The sequence below is a fragment of the Eurosta solidaginis genome, chromosome 2 (assembly GCF_040869045.1).
Source record: "Eurosta solidaginis isolate ZX-2024a chromosome 2, ASM4086904v1, whole genome shotgun sequence".
Taxonomy (NCBI): domain Eukaryota; kingdom Metazoa; phylum Arthropoda; class Insecta; order Diptera; family Tephritidae; genus Eurosta; species Eurosta solidaginis.
In genome coordinates, this window is record NC_090320.1 from 3,066,362 (window position 1) to 3,087,467 (window position 21,106).

Sequence of the window (21,106 nt, forward strand, 5' to 3'; positions counted from 1 at the left end):
TTACATACACCGAAAAGCTCAAAAAAATTTTTCCCTGGCAAAGCATTATAAAGCGTTTTCAAAGAACATTTCCATATAGATCTCCAATTTTATGAGATTCCTAAAACTTATTTTTTTTTTTTTTTTGAATAAGGTGATCAGTTTTCATTTCCTTAATACATAACAAAAAACGGCACTTAATTAAAAATAATAGTTTGTCCGTTAATTCAGTACATAGTATGTATATTAAAAAAATTTGATGCATCTCTAACCTTGGTAAAGCGGTGTTCTATACGGTGTTTGATCCTATTTTCTGCACGAGCTAAAATATTTAGCGAATGACGGGGAAGTGATGAGACTACAACTTACATACATCGATAATTAATAATTAAGCTTAAGTGTTTTAGATATAACACTTGTTATGATCCATTTTGATTCAGTGATTATGGCCCCGTCTAGGGTTATTTTAAAACGCATGACAATGTAAATTTCATTTCCTGCGATTAACCGTTAATAAATTTTAATATATACAAGTATGCTCACGGCGTGCAAATTTTATTTGCTTTTCATCTACCTTTTGTTAAGCTTTATTTATTTTGCAAAAGACAAACAAAAAACAATTTGTTGAAGACTTTATTATTCCCCAATAAATCTGATGTAAAAGCATGTGTCTCTTGTCTCTTTATTTTTAAGTTGATATACATCTATTAAGGTCCTATTGTATATATTTACCATTTCCGCGGCTTTGTAATGAATTGCCATGTGTGTTTTAGATAAAAACAAATTAAGATGCATATTTTACAGTGAAAGAACGATTTGTGTACAAAAAGGGTACAATTTATCTATAAAGTTGAATGACTATACGGCAATTTAGTTGTCAGTCGTCAGTGCTTCGCTGCCAGTCATGGAGTTTACAAGTCAAATTTTTATTAAAATAATTAACAAAAAATTATAAAATAATTAGCTAAGTGAAAAGTGAGAGACTCTAAATAATAAGACTGAAACAAGTTTTGCAAAGTGTGAACTAGTTGTAAACAAAAACAAAAATGCTGTTCAACTTCCTCTTGGAGGGCGTATTCCGTAGTGAATATCGCAGACAACTATACGCAGCGTTGAGTGGTAAGCGAAGTTCTTAAGAAAATATGTATCATAATAAAAAACGTTGTTAACGGTACTCAAAAAATAAAAAAATGGTCTGTACAGCGCTGGCACTCCCAATCACAGTCAATAAAGAACAAGCACGACAATTATCAAAATTCAGAAAGTGCAAAACGAATTTGTTCCGAAATTTTTTAATAACTATAAAAAGCGGAAATGCTTTAAATGAATTTCCTGCACAAACAGGTAGAGCCAGAAAAAAATTCAAATATTTAAAATAAAAATATATATAAAAATAAATAAAAACCAAAAAAGCCCCTCGTCCTAGTTTTAAAAGCTTAACGTGTTCTGAGCCCAAATTCTGATCCCAAAATAGATACATAGATCCAATACTAAACGTGATTATGCTTATTTTTTCTTCATAATTGAAAAAAATTCAGTTTTCATTTTTAAATTATGTAGATTGGTATTTTTATATAAAATATTCACAATTTCATAATATAATGCCATTGTTGATTAGGTATCTGCTATATATCCCATCTCAACTGGTAGAATTGTGGATAAGCTAGCGTTTTTTATTAAGTGACATTGCTGAATGCGTGACTGTAATGGGTTCTGAGCAAATCCCCTTTGACTTGATCTAAACTTAAACTTCCTTTAGAGCTCGCATCTTCGGTATCATGTAGTGTTCCAAAACCTCTCAAAATTAAACAATATGCTCTTTAATATGACAGAAACAAACACATTCTTATAATATCTTTCATCTAGTCACCATCATCACATACTGCAATGGCATTGGGCTTGGTTGGTTTTCTCCCATGGTGGAGAAACTTCAATCTCCCGCAAGCACGCCGCTTCCCTTCTTCGCCTCTGTGGAGGAGGCTTCTTGGATCGGCGCACTTGTTTGTATGGGAGGTGTTGTGGGCAATCTTGGTTTTGGCACAATTTTGGATATCTATGGACGTAAAGCCAGTATTTACATGCTTGCCATACCGCACATGGTAACTTACTCTCTTACGCAATTATTGAACGACAATTTAACGAAACACAACATTTCTACTTCATACTAAATACAGTGCTTTTGGGCGCTAATCTACTTTGCTACATCCGTTGAATATCTTTATGCTGGACGTTTCGCTTCTGGCATGACTGGTGGCGGTACCTGGATTGTTATACCAATTTTTATTGGTGAAATCGCTGATCCAAAGTTAGTTTCATAATCAGATTTATGTAAAAAATGTTTACTACTTTTTTGTGCTTTGCAGTATACGCGGTCGTCTTACATCACTGTTTACGCTCACACTTAACGCGGGAATGCTGACTGGTTATATAGTTTCTGCGCATGTGCCATATCACATCATACCATTGGTCGTGATATTGTTGCCTTTGATCTTTTTGTTTACGGAAACATATTTTCCTGAAACACCATCATATCTTTTACATCGTGGGCGTGAAGAGCAAGCGCAAGAGTCACTAAAATTTTATATGAATTATAAAGGTTCACGTAAATTGGAGATTGAAAAGTTCAATTTGACATTTGCGGAATTGAAATGTGCGATTAAAGAGCAAAAGGTATTAAAGGATGCGATAACGTGGCGTGACTTTTGTGAGTTTAGAGAAAGATCAACTATCGATAATTCTATGTGAATTAAAAATTGTTATAAATTTTCAGTTACAAGAAGTGCTTTGAAAGCCATGAGCATTGCTATAATAGTGATGTGCATTAGTTTGTGCACTGGCAGTTATACACTGCTGAGTTATATGTCAACGGTTTTTGCCGCCATCAAATCAGATATAAATCCGGATACGAATACCATATGCATTGGTGTTATTCAAGTCTTCGGTGCTTATATAGCAACAATTTTGGTTGATCATTTTGGACGCAAAAGCCTGCTATTAGTTTCGACAGCAACGATGGGTATTTCGTTAGCTGCGTTCGGTTTGTATTCATTCGTCGCACAAGAGACCAGTGTGGATTTATCGGCATATCATTCATGGCTGCCATTTTTAATTATGGCCTGTATTATACTCACTGCGAATGTGGGACTCATACCCGTACCGGCCATTGTAATGGTGGAACTTTTGCCATCGAAGGTAAACAAAATTATGCCATCATTAGGGAACCGAACTTTGATATGAAACTAAAGTGTCAATTTCTCAAAGACATAAACAACAAGAAGTCAGTAAATTTCACAAACTTTTAGATTTTATTAACAAACTATTCAGTCAAGTTTTGTCTTTTGCGTGGCCAAAGCTAAAACGAACATTGTTCAAGCCAAAGCAAAAAGAAAGCTCGGTTATTTTCGGCATTATTACCAAAATCAAATATTTTTATTAATACACAAATCTTTTTGTGTTTCATTATTCCAGATTCGCGAAAAAGCTGTAACTTTTTGCGTTACAATGCTGAGCCTTCTCGCTTTCCTTGCTGTGAAAATTTTCCCACCAGCTTTGCAGTCCTTCGGTTTGGCGGCGTGCATGTGGGGTTATGCGTCATTTGCTGCTCTGGGATTGCTTTATGTAATGATATTTGTACCGGAGACTAGAGGTAGATCAATGCATAGCGACGTGGAGAAGTAGAGACTTAGTAGATAAATAATAGATATGGCGTTTTTTATTTAATTTTTCATACATACATTTGTACTACATTTAATATAAATTTACGATACTCACTGCAACACCAAACTTTTGTCGGTATGTACATGAATATACTTTAAAGCTCTGCATTATAAAATTATAAATAAGTTTATTATCTTATCCAGTAGCATATATAACATTATTATAAGATTTCACAATTATTTCAGAGACAAAGATACTTTTTTGTTATGTCTGGCTGGCTAAGTTAATTTTGAAATTATAGAATAAAATGAATTTAAAGAAGACTTCAAGTAATAAACTTGCTCTAAGCAAAATAAACTGGCATAACATAAAACAAACATAATTTATCTGATTCAATGCAACAAGTATTTTGGTTCTTCATTACTCTAGGCTGGGTAGACAGACTTGATACACTACGCGTTCTCTGCCAACACACTCTTTTTACTCAGTTGAGCAGCTCACAGAGTATATTAACTTTGATCGGATAACTGTTGGTTGTACAGGTATAAAGGCATCGAGATAGATATAGACTTCCATATATCAAAATCATCACTATCGAAAAAAATTTGATTGAGCCATGTCCGTCCATCCGTCCTTCGGTCCGTTAACACGATAACTTGAGTAAATTTTGAGGTATCTTTATGAAATTTGGTATGTAGGTTTCTGGGCACTCACCTCAGATCGCTATTTTAAATGAACGATATCGGACTATAACCACGCCCACTTTTTCGATATCGAAAAATTCGAAAAAGCGATAATTCATTACCAAAGCGATGAAACTTGGTAGGTGAGTTGAACTTATGACGCAGAATTGAAAACTAGTAAAATTTTGGACAATGGGCGTGGCACCGCCCACTTTTAAAAGAAAGTAATTTAGAAGTTTTGCAAGCTGTAATTTGGCAGTCGTTGAAGATATCATGATGAAATTTGGCAGGAACGTTACTCCTATTACTATATGTATACCTAATAAAGATTTGCAAAATCGGAGAACGACCACGCCCACTTTAAAAAAAAATTTTTAAGTCAAATTTAAAAAAAAAAGTTAATATTTTTACAGTATATAAGTAAATTTTGTCAACATTCAACTCCAGTATTGATATGGTGCAACAAAATACAAAAATAAAAGAAAATTTAAAAATGGGCGTGGCTCCGCCCTTTTTCATTTAATTTGTCTAGGATACTTTTAATGCCATAAGTCGAACAAAAATGTACCAATCCTTGTGAAATTTGGTAGGGGCTTAGATTCTAGGACGATAACTATTTTCTGTGAAAAAGGGCGAAATCGGTTAAAGCCACGCCCAGTTTTTATACACAGTCGAACGTCTGTCCTTCCGCTCGGCCGTTAACACGATAATTCGAGCAAAAATCGATATATCTTAACTAAATTTAGTTCACGCAATTATCTGAACTCGCTTTATCTTGGTATAAAAAATGGCCGAAATCCGACTATGACCACGCCCACTTTTTCGATACCGAAAATTACGAAAAATAAAAAAAATGCCATAATTCTATACCAAATACGAAAAAGGGATGAAACATGGTAATTGGATTGGTTTATTGACGCAAAATATAACTTTAGAAAAAAACTTTGTAAAATGGGTGTGACACCTACCATATTAAGTAGAAGAAAATGAAAATGTTTTGCAGGGCGAAATCAAAAGCCCTTGGAATCTTGGCAGGAATACTGTTCGTGGTATTACATATATAAATAAATTAGCGGTATTACATATATAAATAAATTAGCGGTACCCGACAGATGGTCTGGGTCACCCTGGTCCACATTTTGGTCGATATCTCGAAAACGCCTCCACATATACAACTAAGGGCCGCTCCCTTTTCAAACCCTCATTAATACCTTTAATTTAATGCCCATATCGTACAAACAAATTCTAGAGTCAGCCCTGGTCCACCTTTATGGCGATATCCCTAAATGGCGTCCACCTATAGAACTATGGCCCACTCCCTCTTAAAATACTCTAATACCTTCCATTTGATACACATGTCATACAAACACATTCCAGGGTTACCCTAGTTTCATTTTCCTACATGGTGATTTTCCCTTATTTTGTCTCCATAGCTCTCAACTGAGTATGTAATGTTCGGTTACACCCGAACTTAGCCTTCCTTACTTGTTATTCTTCTTGTACCGATGGGGAGACTCCCTGAAGGTTTTTGGGAGTTTAATCGATGTTGAAGGTCCGGAAAATAGCGCAATTAAGGTACTAGCATGATTATCTCGGAAACGATTTAATATGGTCACGCTAAAACTTCAAGGTCAAGCACCCCCTCCTTTCGTAAGAAAGTTAGTTATGCCAGAGCCTTTAGGTCGACGAAAAGAGTTAAAACGTCAAATAGAAGGGGGAAGCGTAAAATATTGACAAATGTCTTGTCAACAGATGGTGAAAAATGGTTGGTAAGCAGAGAAGAAATATGAATTAGCAGATGATCAAACTACCATTGAAATTGTCAAAGCAGACCAAAACTGCTTTGGAAAGGGGATATAGCAACCGTTGAAATGAAAATAAACAAAGTAAGAAGATTTTTAAATAAAAATGTATCACAGCAATACTAATCAAAGAAATTATATCCGTTGACACATTTATTGGGAAACGTTTTTTTAAATGCGTATTGACATGATGAGAGACTCGATGATATGCGACTACGGCCCACTTGCAGAAAGGCATGTTATTTTTTTAGCTGAGAGGTAATTAAAAAAATGTGTCAAAAATGTATGAGTTTAACCACTCATGTCAGGTTAACTCTGAGCTTTAACTTGCCGTTCTGCAATTGGGTTTAAATTGTATTTTGGTGGCTATTTGTTTAAGTCTTACCAAATATAAGTTTTAAATTGCCTAACTACACAATCCTTTATATTAAAAAAAGGTATATATTACTTTTTTTTTTATTTTTTATATATTACTTGTAAGGAACAAAGTTCATTTATTATCTGTGTTATTATATTTTTGAGTTTAGTGACTTTTGTCTCCCATGATTTGTTTGTCTGTAAGCAGGAAGCGCTACAGAAGCTTATGTAAAAGTATATTAGTAAAAGATAAAAATGAGATAATGGGGAAGTGTTTCTCAAAGCTTTCTAGTAAAAGCAGTTTTAATAAGGACGTCTAAAGGTTAGTACATACCTGATTTAGAAAGAGTTTGTTCTCAACTATATTAAATTGTGTATAAAAACAAATTTGATTTTCACACTATCCAACCATAACGGAAAGGGTGTGCAATATGGTGTCTACCCATGTGCTCTACATGATTTTCAATTTGTAAATGATATAATAGCCGTGTTTTTTTATACACGCGTATACGTTTACGTTTGCGCGTGAAAAAACGCCTATCCTCGCTTAGATAATGCTTAGGAGACCCATCTAGCGGCAGTGGTTAAATAACTAGCTACAGCCACAGGGTGTAGCGAAAAGCGGAGACACAACCCTCTGATGGCCATAGGGCCTAACATATAGCTAAATCAGTTGCGATGAATTGTGGACACACATAGAATACATACAATTAGTGTAGAGGGTGAAACAAAGACACATATTTCAGTTACATCTGAGTATAATGCGTATTGAAATTTAGTAGTACACATTTTATGCGCAGCAATTTCAGAGGTGTATTTAAAGTTTGATGCTTAGCAGTCCATATAAAGTTTAAGCGTATAGACTTTTACGTGTAAAAAACACGGCTAATATATGTGTGCTAATTTCATTTGCTTTAAACACGCCATTTGTTAAGCTTTGTTTAATTTGCAAACAACAAATACAGATATTAAATATTTTTGTTCAAGATTTTTGACATTTCCCACAATAAATCTGGTGTATGCGTCACATCATTCTTTTTTCGTCAAATAAAAGAGCAAATTTACTAAATAAATATGTATGTTGATACTTACATACATATCTATTAACGTCCTACTTTATATTTACCTTTTCACGGGATTTGTGATGAAATGCGATGTGTATTTAAGATAAAAACAAATTAAGATGCATATTTTAAAGCGAAAAACGTATATTGTACAAAACGGAATAATTCGTCTATAAAGTTGTATGACTATTTGGAAATTTACTTGTTAGCCGTCAGTGTTTAGCCGTCAGTGATGGAGTTTACAAGTCAAAATTATATTAAAAAATAATTAACAAAAAATTATAAAATAATAAACTAAATGGCAAGCGGGAGATTTTAAATAACAAGACTAAGTTTAAAAGGAAGTTTCGGAAAGTGCGAACAAATTGTAAAAAAAACATGGTGTTTAATTCTCTCTCGGAGGGCGTACTGCGCAGTGAATATCGCAGACAATTTTACGCGGCATTAAGTGGTGAGCCAAGTTTTTAAGAAAGGGTTATATAAAACAGCTTCGTAACATCGATTGGTTGAAACCCGTAAAACCCGAGAAAAACTTAAAAAATGTACAAAAGACAAACAATGTTCCTTAGAGCGCTTTCTTCCTTTCCATTTGCTCTACAAATCGTGCCGTTTTTGTGCTTTCCGTTACGGAGTTTTCTACGTGTTCTGAAAATCGGAGTATTTAAAAAGGTTTCTGTTTTAATTTTGGCAGTTTAAACACAAAGGCGCACTTGCAGTTTTTTTAGCTCGGAGTTAATTTAAAATTTTTTTTAATAAATGTATCAGTTTAACTCTGAGTTAAATAGTTAACTTGCCGTTCTGCAAGTGGACCTAAAAGTTTTAATGTTTTGGTAAAAAAAGTGTGTGATAAACACAGAGTTAAAAGGTAAAACTAATTGTAGTGAAAAAGAGTTTATCCCAACTAAAACAACAACTATCAAAAAATTAAACAGTTTTAGAAAATATTTTGAATTAATTAAAAAAAAATTAATTAAACCAAAACCAAAACAGCTCTGACTTGAGCTCTCTTAAGCTTATGAAATTCGACGATCTGTTCCACATTAAATGTTTGCTTCGACATTATTTCTGCGGTTATCTACTGTTCAGCTTTTCTTGAGGTTTCTTAATTTTGAATATTCCCAAGAGATGTCTCCACTTTTATATTACTTTTTATATTTCAATTCATCTAATAACCGATTAATAAAGAGCGTTGGAAAAGTTTATTTGGTTTCCTAGAAGTATTGACTTGCCTTTGCAATGGTTAGGTCCCTTGTTAAAGTTATTTACAGGTTGAGGCAGGAATTTTGAAATACTTGAGTGCTCTTAACCACTAATTGGCCGTATAGTTCTCACCAAATCACATTAATGCATAAGACAAAAATTGTCATTATCTGTCTTTCATCTAGTCACCATCATCACATATTGCAATGGCATTGGTCTTGGTTGGTTTGCTCCCATGGTGACAAAACTTCAATCCGCCGAAAACACCCCAGTTAATTTTTCCGCCTCTGTGGAAGAGGCTTCTTGGATCGGTGCACTCGTTTGTATGGGAGGTGTTGTAGGTAACCTTAGTTTTGGCGCATTTTTAGGTATCTTTGGACGGAAAACCTGTATTTACATGCTTGCCATACCGCACATGGTAAGTAATTCAGTTATTCAACGTAACTAACTAAAATATATAAAAATTTAATTTGTTACCAAATACAGTGCTTTTGGGCGCTCATCTACTTTGCTACATCCGTTGAATATCTTTATGCCGGACGTTTCGCTTCTGGCATCACTGGTGGCGGCACTTGGGTTGTTATACCCATATTCATTGGTGAAATCGCCGATCCAAAGTTAGTTTCATAATCATTTTTGCTTTAAATATTATTTTTTCTCATGCATAAACTATGATGTTTGCGTTATTGCAGTATACGCGGTCGTCTTACATCACTGTTTACGCTTACACTTAACGCTGGCATGCTGACAGGTTATATAGTTTCTGCGCATGTGCCATATCACATCATACCAATGGCCGTGATATTGTTGCCTATGATCTTTTTGTTAATCGAGACATATTTTCCCGAAACTCCATCATATCTTTTGCATCGTGGGCATGAGGAGCAAGCGCAAGAGTCACTCAAATTTTATATGAATTATAAAGGTTCAAGTAAATTGGAGATTGAAAAGTTCGACGTGACATTTACGGAATTGAAATGTGCGATGAAAGAGCAAAAGGTATTAAAGGATGCGATAACATGGCGAGATTTCTGTGAGTCAAGAAAAAATAAAAAAATAATGCGGTGTCAAATTAAAATTACTATAAATTTTCAGTCACAAAAAGTGCTTTGAGAGCCATGAGCACAGCTATGATAGTGATGTGTATTAATATCTTTACTGGCAGCTTTACATTGCTTTGTTATATGTCGACGGTTTTTGCTGCTATTAAAACCGATATAAACCCAGATACGAATACCATACTCATTGGTATGGTACAAGTTGGCGGTTCTTATATAGCAACAATTCTGGTTGATCATTTTGGACGTAAAAGCCTGCTATTAGTTTCGACAGCAACGACGGGCATTTCTTTAGCTGCATTCGGCTTGTACGCGTTCCTCGCGCAAGAGACCAATGTGGATCTATCAGTGTATAATTCATGGCTGCCATTCCTAATTATGGCCTGTATTATACTCACTGCGAATGTGGGACTGATACCCGTGCCGGCAATTGTAATGGTGGAACTTTTGCCATCGAAGGTAAACAAAATGATGCCTTAGTTAGGAAATCGAACTTCGGCTGAAGCCGAACCGAACATTTAAGATCGAACATAGCTTAAGCCAAACATTTACATGTTCAGTCTATCTCGACATTATTGTTGAAACCAATTATGTTTTACTTCAAATATTTCAGATTCGAGAAAAAGGTGTATCTTTCTGCGTTACAATGTTAAGTTTGGTCGCTTTCCTTGCTATGAAAGTTTTCCCTCCATTCTTGGAATCATTCGGTTTGGCAGTGTGCATGTGGGGTTATGCTTCATTTGCTGCTCTGGGCTTGCTTTATGTAATGATATTTGTACCGGAGACTAAAGGTAGAGCAATGCATAACGACGTGGAAAAATAAAGACTTAGTAGATAAATTGTAAGTATGACGTTTCCGTTTGAATCTTGGTACATGTGAACCTCATTTAATAAAATTTACGACTCATTTCAACGCCATTTATCTCTCGATATGTACTCGTAAATAAGTATACATTAAAGTACTGCATTATGAAATTTTAAATACTTAAGGCCCACTTGCAGAACTGCTCTAACAGAGAGTTAACCTGATATGAGGGATTATTAAACTCATACCCTCTTAACACATTTTTTCAGCTAACTCTGCGTTAAAAAGATAACTTGCAGTTCTACATGTGGGCCTAAGTGCATCATCTTATCAAGTAGCAAATATCTAGCTTATAAGATTTCACAATTATTGCAGATAAAAACCTACTTATGTAAATCTGCTTCTCAGTTGATGTTAAGTAGTATAGTAATCTCTAAATTATTCTTTTCGTAAGTATAAGTTATAGTATTTAAATTAATTATACATACATATATTACTTATACATGAAGAAATCAAAAATGTCGCACTATTAGTTACATAATAGTAAATAATAAAATATACAAGCTATTGTTCAATAAACTTGTTGTTTACTTTTTGTGGCATAGTGCCTCGGCCAGCTTGAGCGCCTACCTATCACAAGACGAATAGACTACCCGATTCCCTATCTGCGCTTCGAGCGAGATCTTAAGGCCACATTAGAGGTGGACGGTTGGCGCAAGGGTGCGCAAATGGCGAACGAGGCGATACATGTGTTCACAGATGGTTCCAATGTAATGGAAGGAGTAGGGCCTGCGGTATACTGTGCTGATCCGGAAATATGCAGATCCTACAGGCTGCCGCATTACTGTAGCGTTTTCCAAGCTGAAATATTAGCCGTAACCAAAGCAGTAGAAACCCTGGAAGAGAATATCTTAAGCTGCAACCGTGTTAACTTTTATATTGACAGTCAAGCAGAAATTAAGGCAATAATCTCGGCAGCATCTAAATGCGCGTTAGAGTGTAATCAGTCTCTGGAGAGAATCGGGACAGGGAGAAGCATACATCTATATTAGGTCCCAGGGCATATGGGAATAGATGGGAATGAAAAGCGGACGAACTACCTAATAAGGGCGCATCCCTTGAAGCTTGCTCCGTAGACATCCCAATTAGACTGGGCGAGATTACACGAAAGCGAGAGGTGCACATGATCGACCAAGCGGGAAAGGCGTGGGTTCAAGCGCGGGACTGTAAAGTGTCGAAGATTATGTGTAGGTCTTACAACCTTAGACTAACAAAGTTGCTTCTATCATTAAAAAGAGAGGACTTTAGACTCATGACGGGTATTCTGACTGGACACCGCCTTCTGGCGTCACATGCCTTTAAATTAGGAGTGGTCAGTGATAGGAGATGTAGGACGTGCGGGTTGGAGGAGGAAACGATCGAGTACGTTCTGTGCTCGTGCCCTGCACTTCCTAGGCTAAGACTCCAGCTAGGAGTGATACAGCTGTCAGATCTGGTTTAATTCCTAGGAAGCTTCTAGTATTTGCCAAGAGGACGGAGTTATTTTATAACATAGGTTCTGGTTTTTGATAGGGTTTTTCAGTTTGGTCGTTAATACAAACTTCTGGTAACAGTACGTACTCAATCAGTCTATTTGAGGTCCTCATGGACCGGCCAGTTCAACCTAACCTAACCTTGTGGTATATAAAGAGGGCAAAATTCTAATAGCTTCCATATCCACGCATATAATAAAGGTTCTATTAAAAATGCAGCTTCTGTTATAAACTCCCAAGCTCCATCGTAGATAACTTACTTGGAATTCTGCATGGAACAATGCCAATCTCAGTTGAAATAAGCATTTTTGGTAGTTTTGTGGTAAGCATAATTTTGTAATCGATCAGCAAAAATGATATCCACAGAAAATCTATTGATGGAACAGGTTTATTATTTCATACTTGATGCAGCATCCATAGTTGTGGATGTTTCAGTAAAAGATTGCCCGCAGTGTACATTGACATTAACCTTCTCTGTTTATTTATCTTTGCACGAACCTTGTGATAACATATGGTGTGTATTTACACAAGATAAAAAATTTTAAATGTAAGAATATTTGGCAATTTAGTTATAGTCGTCCAGGGTCGCCGTTTGTGATGGAGTTTACAAGCCAAAATTGTGTTGAAATAAATAACCAAAATATAGAAAATAATTATTTTTAAATAAATGCAACGATTACAAATGCTTACACTGCTTTTAAAAATAGTTTCGGGAAGTGTGACCTAATTGTAAACAAAAACAAAACATGCTGTTAAATTTTCTCTCGGAGGGTGCAGTGAATATCGCAGGCAATTTTACGCGGCATTAAGTGGTGAGTAAAGTTTTTTAGAAAACGTTGTATAAAACCTTCCAAACAACGTGGCAATATTCAGAACTACATGGATTTTCGAAATTAAATAAATAAATGCAAGGCGCGATAACTTCCGAAGAGAATTTAGGCCGAGCCTCTCTTACCAGAGCACGATGCAACTCTTGTTAATTTTCCTACAAATTGACGGAACGGACATAAGTCATGTATATACCAACTCCGAACGACAGCTGCAAGGCAGATTAATTTTCTCTGATAAGCTTTTCATGGCAGAAATACACTCGGAGTATTTGCCAAATCACTGCCGAGGGGCGACCCCGCTGACAAAACATTTTTTCTAAATTTTCGATGTTGTTTTGCCCGGGGCGTGAATCCAGGATCTTCGGTATGATAGGCGGAGCACGCTACCACCACGCCACGGTGGTTGCCATTTCCGACATTACTAGCTGCTAAATCAAGGAAATAATCGTGACTAACAGTCGCAAAAACATTATATTGGCATATAGTTAAAAAAAATAAAAACAGTGATAAATATAAACGAAAAGCTGGTGGTAGTACCAGAGCTTTTTCAGATGTTCTGCGTATATGTAAGATAATGAAAACAATGGACTTTCTTAATAGACAGAATGGAAACAGAACAAAATCGAATATACTTATTTAACATGATAGTAAATAAAATAATTAATAAAACGGTGTATGAATAATATAGAATGCCCACGGCAAACTACACGATACAAAACACCTAAGAACAACAACATCAGAACAAAAATGCAACCTTTAAACAACCCTAAGTGAGTTTTAGGCAAATGGGGAGCATTTAAATATAATAAAAAACAGTGAATATGTGCGAACGCGACAGAACGAAAAAGTACACTGAAGACGTACGTTTCCGATTAAGTTACATTTCTTCAACTTATAATAGCTGTATTTCGTTGCAAACTATTACAATTAAAACACTAGCTAGCTTACCGAATTGCATGGAAAGCAACAATAAAAAGTAATCGAGTTGAGTTGGCTAAGCGGTTTCAACTGAAATCACTTAGGTAATTATCGACCTGATTGATAGTGTTGTATAGTGTTACATATTCAAAAATAGGGCACTATTGTGAACGAGCGAATGAAATGAACACACGAATGTCAGATAAACAAAAATAACAAAAGAACAGCGTGGCGGCAGGGTGACATACATACAAACAAACACACGCATTTCATGTATTTTGTTTTTGTAATTCTCTGGTTGAGTGTCAAAAACATACTGCGCTAGAAGTAGAAATGTCAAAGCAGCTAAAAAAAGTAACCATCTGTATGGTTTTGCCATAATGAAATTGTTGAGCTAGTTGGAGCGTTTTTTTCGAGCTCGCGTAGTAAAAAAACCCTTAATATTACTTTTATCTAGTCATCATCATCACATATTGCAATGGCATTGGTCTTGGTTGGTTTGCTCCAATGGTGGCAGAACTCCTATTGCCCGAAAAGACTCCGCTTCCGTTTGTCACCTCTATGGTGGAGGCTTCTTGGATAGGCGCACTTGTTTATATGGTAACTGTTGTGGGTAATCTTAGCTTTGGCGCAGTTTTGGACATCTTTGGACGTAAAACCTGGCCGCAACTCGTATGGAGAAAAATAAATATTGAAAATCATGAAATTTTTTCCTCTTAAAACATGAGGTTAGAAGTAAAAAGAAATGGTGTAATTTTTCAGCCCGATGCGATGATGCTAAAACGTGCCTTGTGGAGCTCAAAGTAGGTATAATATATATAGATAATCGTGTTTACTTTATTGCGCTTTAAGCCAACTACACATCGCAATTAGGAAAACAGCTGACAAAGTCTTGTTCTTCTTGTCCATATTTGCAATATAGTCGGTGGCATTGCATTGTTTTGAAGCTAAAAATTAACTAATCGGTAAAAAAATGAGTTATAAATCGTCAGCGGGCATTTCAAAGAAAAGACTACGGTCTGAGCAAGATATATTTTTAGTGGGGAAATGTGAGTGTTATTTCTGGGGCCAAGTTGCCATCAGGGAAACAGGTGCTCCAATTATTATTTTACAAAATGCGCAAGGAAAATATGAGTTTGCAATTCAGTATGAAATTCACGATTGGTGCCACGATTGAATTTTGGAAAAAAAGCAAACATACTACAATGAAAGAAGGCAATTGTATTAAAAAATTAAAAATACTTTACCAGAAATGGAGAAATTTACAAAAAAATTGCAAATTTCCATATGCAAAGTATCGCAAAAATGAAGCAGACTTTTTAGATAAAATTGAGAACTACATATTCGACTTAGCAGCCCCGAATGCCCTGGATATAATAAAAATGTAGGAAGATAAAGATTTTCTTTTGCTTCAAAGGAATAAAGGTCGTCCAGGTAGTATGTGTGGTGCTGATACTGTATTGGCTACAAAACAAAAACGCAAGGAACAACGAATGGAAGAAGAAAGAAAGCGTGTTGAAAAGCATCAAATCCAAGGAAAGTACATTTTAGTTTAAGTTTGCAGTTTTTTTTTTAATTTTAAGTCACTTTCATATATCTAGCTGCTGAAAATACTAACGCTTTTGGAAGCACTTTCCCCGAGGACAGTGATATGAACTGTGTACCTGGTGAAGAAAACGTGCCTACTGATATAATTGATAGTGAAAATACTGACATTAGGTTAGAACTAACAAAACCAAATCGCGCAAAAATTAATTTCATTAATGATAGAATGCTTGCGAGTATGGACAAATGTAGGCTCTCTACAAGAGATGCCATGCATTTGGTCAGTGCAACGGTTTCCACCTTCGTAAACAAACTGCAAGAAGTTAATGGTGGAAAATTGCCGATAAAAATGGAAGATTTAGTCCTCAATCGAACCACAGTACATTCGATAAGAAAGAATTTTCATCGCAGCAAGCAGAAGAGATTATTGATGGATTAAATGTAATAAATTTGTATTTCTGAATACGTTTATAAGTATGTTTGATTTTTTATCCTGCTTTAGATTCCTGAAATGTGTGTCCTTCACTGGGATGGTAAGCTTCTTCTAGAAATCAGTGGCACCGAAAAAAAAGGATCGATTGTCTCTCGTTGTAACGGGGCAAAACATGGAGAAACTGCTAGGTATACCTAAAATGGAAAATTCAAAGGGAGATACTATATCTGCAGAAATTTATAATTTTTTGTGCGCATGGAAACTCGAAGAATTAGTGGAAATTTTATCATTTGATACAACGGCTGCTAATACTGGACTTAATAATGGAGCTGCTTTCCTGCTTGAAAAAAGAATAGGCCCCACTCTACTTTTCTTCCCATGTCGTCATCATATTACCGAGCTGTTAGTAAAAGCAGTGTTTCAATTGAATTTTGGTAAATCATCAGCTCCGGATGTTCCACTTTTCAATCGTTTTTCTAGCTACTGGAAAAATATTAACCCTAAATCCTTCAAAAGTGGAATATCGGACGTAGAAGTTCGGCGAGTCTTAACAATAGCAGAAATAGATACTTTTAAGAATTTCTGCTTAACTACGTTAAATACAACACCACATTCGTGCTGATTATAAGGAGCTGTTACAACTATCTCTACTCTTTCTTGGAGAAGACGTACCAAGTTTTTCACAAGTTCGGTCACCTGGCGCAACATCGCACGAAAGGTTTATGTCGAAGTGCCTGTATTGTTACAAAATTTTTCTGTTTAGCAACCAATTCAAATTAACAACTTCAGAGAAAATGAGTCTACGAAGCATTTGTATTTTTCTGGTCTGCACCTACCTTCCGTATTGGTTTCGTTGTGTATATCCAATAGCTGCTCCACATAATGACCTAAGGCTGATTCAAGATTCGATTGCCTATTTTGATAAAAAAGTTTCCAATGCTCTATTACAAAAAATAAAAAATCATTTATGGTACTTGCCGGAAGAAGCTGTTGGCCTTTCATTTTTTGATGAAAAAATTCCCTTGCATATTCAGCAAAAAATGGTAAAAGCAATTAATAAAGAAAACCAAGATGACAATGCTGTTCCAAAACGAATTACCGCAACAATGCCCGATATACTTCTCTATGACAGCAAGGATATAAGTAGTTTTGTTTCACCAAGAACTAAAGCATTCTTCACACGTTTAGGAATAGAAACAAGCTTTTTGCAATCAGATCCTTCCACATGGCAAGAGAGAGAAAATTATAAGGCAGGAAAAGGAATTTTTCAACATTTAACTGTAGTCAATGACGCTGCTGAGAGAGCATTGAAATTGATCACCGACTTCAATCGATCACTGACTTATAATGAAGAAGATAAACAGTACTTATTGCAAGTTGTTGAGCACTATAGGCAAAGTTATCCATCTTGCACCAAATCGTCTCTCATTAAATAAGTAATCAACTTTTATTTCTTTTTGTACTCTATAATAATAAAAAAAAACAGTGAATTAAAACAAATGTTTTGTTACACTTCTTTAACTTGTTCTTTTGTCATTTGAACAAACTTCAAAAAAGTGAAAAATGACACTAAAAATCGTAAAAATGGTAATTTTCTTGAAGTTCTACGTAATTTGGCCTTCACAAGGCACGTTAAGGGATGATCGGATCGAGCTGAAAAATTATACTGTTTCTTTTTACACATAACCTCATATTTTAAGATGAAAAAATTAAAGGTTTTCCAAAAAAAAATTTACGGCCAGTCTAATGTACATGCTTGCCATACCTCATATAATAAGTTAATCTAATAGGCAATCCTTAGATACTCACAACTTGAAAAAAATACAATTTAAATTTAATACCAAATACAGTACTTTTGGGTGCTCATATACTTTGCTTCATCTGTTGAATATCTTTATGCCGGAGGTTTTGCTGCTGGTATCACTAGTGGCGGCACTTGGGTGGTTATACCCATTTTCATTGGTGAAATCGCTGATCCAAAGTTAGTTTCACAATCATTTTATTTATTTTTTTTTAAATACTTGTGTTATTATTATTAATTTCGCATGTATTATTGTATACGCGGTCGTCTAGCATCCCTTTTTACGCTCACAATTAATGTTGGTAATCACTGGTTATATAATGTCTGCGCATATGCCATATCACATTATACCTTTGAGAGTGATATTGTTGCCTATGATCTTTATGTTGACTGGAACACATTTTCCTGAAACACCACCATATCTTTTGCACTGCGGGCGTGACGAGGAAGTGCAGGGGTCACTCAAATTTTATATGAATTATATAGGTTCAAGTAAATGGGAGATTGAGAGGTTCAACTTGATATTTGTGGAATTGAAATGTGCGATTAAAGAGCAAAAGGCATTAAAGGATGCGATAACGTGGTGTGGCTTTTGTGAGTTGAGAAGAAATTTAAAACTAATTCAGTACGAAATTAAATTATTATGAATTTTCAGTCACAAAAAGTGTTATCAAAACCATAAGTATAGCTTTGATGGTCATATGCATCAATCTACTCACTGGCAGCTATACATTGCTTAGTTATATGTCGACGGTTTTTGCCTCCCTCAAAACCGATATAAACCCGGATACAAATACCATTCTCATTGGTGTTGTTCAGATTGGTGGTTCTTCTTATATCATTTTGGACGTAAATATCTGCTCATAGTCTCGCCAGCAACGACGGGCGTTTGTTTAGCTGCGTTCGGTTTGTATGCATTCGTGGCACAAGAGACCAATGTGGATCTATCACCTTATCATTCGTGGCTGCCACTTTTAATTATGACCTGCATTATACTCACTGCGAATGTGGGACTTATACCAATGCCAGCTATTTTAATGGTAGAGTTTTTGCCATCCAAGGTAATAAGAACATATTTTTTCAATAGGAACGCCGGAATATCTTATCTTGATACTCAATCGAAATTTCGGTTGTTCTCACTTATGAACAACAAATCATCAGTTTTTCAACTATTGCAGATTCGCGGCAAAGCTGCATCCTTTTTACTTATTTTGTTTTGTTGATTTTCCGACAGGGTGGATAAATGATGTATATTGGAACGATTTTCCGTCATCCAAATTTGACAAGGGATGACGGAAAATCGTTCCAATATACATCATCTGTATCCTTTTGTGTTACAATGTTGAGCTTTCTCGGTTTCTTTTCTTTAAAAGTTTTCCCACCATTCATGGAATCTTTCGGTTTGGCGGCGTGCATGTGGGTCTATACGTCATTTGCTGCTGTAGGATTGCTCTATATAATAGTATTTGTACCGGAGACTAGAGGTAGATCAATGCATGACGACGTAGACAATTAAGTTAGTAGATAAACACTACGCATGTGGTATTTTCTTAACGTTTATTGTACAAATTTAATACGTCGTTTAATACAATAAACGGCGCATCAGCACCAACGCTATACATTTGTCTGTATGTTCCTACATAAATATAGTACTATATAATAAAATTATAAAAAACTGTATCATCTTATCAAGTAGCATATTTACCAAGATTTAAATAGGTAAGTGCGTAAATTGAAATTTTTCCATCGCATTTTTGATAATATGTCACGATTCCAATTTAGCCGTTGCTTATACCTTTTATTTATTTTAGGGGATGGAAATGTACTAAGGGAATAGTAGAAACAATAGTTTCCATGTCCCTGCATTCACAAGACGTTATTTAGCGGGCGTCTTGTCTTGTCCAAGCTGCTTCGTGGCCAGGTGTACACAATTTTGCGATTTCTCAGATTACTCGTAGAAATAAGTAAGTTAAACTAGCTGGTGCGTGAGGACCACACAAACTGAATGAGTCCATAGTGCTTTGAAATAAGTAGCCTTACAATAATATTTTTCCTAATGTACAGAGATCTAGAGTAAGATATGAGTTTCAAAAGCTCTCATGAAGGCCAGGATGTTCTAGATCGTTTGTCCTTAAACTTATTATTTCTGAAATACTCTTGCTTACTAAACGATCGAATTTTGCGATCGTGAGCCGTGTTCCAGGCTGAGATATTAGTCATTATGGAAGCTGTTCAGTATTCGGATTACCAAATATGGAAAAAGATAATTTTCATCTTTGTTTTTGGCCAGCTGCAATATGTGTAAACACTCACTTCAGAAGACCGATTGACTTGTTTAAATACAAAACTATGTGAATTGCATAAGGTAACTCACTTGTTACTGCTGTTCAAACTTTATGAATTAACTATACTACAGCCTCTTCTTGCCCTTAGATTTACGCCAAAAAATTTCTGCAATTCCTATTCGTCCGCAGACTACAACTTCGTCATATTTTTGTATATTAACTTCAGACCATTGAATAACATCGCGCGTGTCACATACCCACTACAATGGCTAAATGAAAATGAAAGACGACCCACACTTAGTCCGTCGTCAGACTTTCCAAACAAAACAAACTAACAAAAATAAAATCAACGCGCGGAAGTGTACTTGAATGATTTTAAGTGGAAATGTAAACAAAAGGAACTTTTACTAAATTTCGTGTATTTGTTTAATTGTTGTTGTTGTTGTTACTGTAGGACAATTCCAACAACTTGAAGTCAGCATTTATGGTACAAGCACGAGCATTGCTGTAGGTATTGTGTTTGCTAAAAGTGGAAAGTTTTTCAATTGTCTATTGTTGTTGCCCCTACTGTTATTGTTAAAAGCTAAAACTAAACGAATGAGGTTATACGAAATAGCTTATTTGAGTTACTACATTTGAAAAAGGGTTTCAGTGCTTGAATTGAAAAGGTAGGTAGGTAGGTAAAGGTTAAATGAATTTTTGTTTGAAGGGTTTGGCTTAAGGGGAACGTGTGAAGTACCTACACACGTTACGTTCACAGTCTTTCACTCGTTTAACTATGAACTTGATGTTAAAGTGATCATTGTTGTTGGTAGAATTGTGCCATATGTACATTTTCCAGAAGTGGCAACAAAGTACGTATACAACAGTGATGCACAGCGTTAACAGAATTTACAAGTAAAACCAAATTTTGCCCAATATAGGTACCAAACGAGAAGTATTTTACGTTGTATTTTAAGAAAAATGTTTCGAAGTGGGGTTGCCACCTTGGCCCTAATATAATCAAACTTTAAATATCCGCTCCTACCTCTGGAACAACTCTTACCGATTTAGATTAAATTGGATACATATATATATGGTTTATTACATTCTAGGACTCTTTGTTTGGGTCTTGCCACTTTACAAGGTTGCCACATATTTGAAATATAAAAGAAATG

General features: G+C 35.4%; 2 protein-coding genes and 1 pseudogene across 5 annotated transcripts in view; 2 read left to right on the forward strand and 1 right to left on the reverse strand.

Annotated features, from left to right (window-relative positions):
• Nucleotides 1-21,106, reverse strand: part of LOC137239114 (centaurin-gamma-1A-like) — a 455,958-nt gene that overhangs the window by 365,142 nt on the left and 69,710 nt on the right. The window lies entirely within an intron of this gene.
• On the forward strand, nucleotides 891-11,184 carry LOC137239042 (uncharacterized). The gene is made up of 12 exons (XM_067763968.1): nucleotides 891-1,098; nucleotides 1,846-2,078; nucleotides 2,154-2,284; nucleotides 2,343-2,683; nucleotides 2,750-3,171; nucleotides 3,448-3,653; nucleotides 7,830-7,993; nucleotides 8,928-9,160; nucleotides 9,229-9,359; nucleotides 9,435-9,775; nucleotides 9,838-10,259; nucleotides 10,414-11,184. Exons 1-12 carry the CDS (start codon nucleotides 1,026-1,028, stop codon nucleotides 10,621-10,623), a joined length of 2,907 nt encoding a protein of 968 aa, XP_067620069.1. The 5' UTR covers nucleotides 891-1,025; the 3' UTR covers nucleotides 10,624-11,184.
• Nucleotides 12,491-19,180, forward strand: LOC137239043 (facilitated trehalose transporter Tret1-like; annotated as a pseudogene).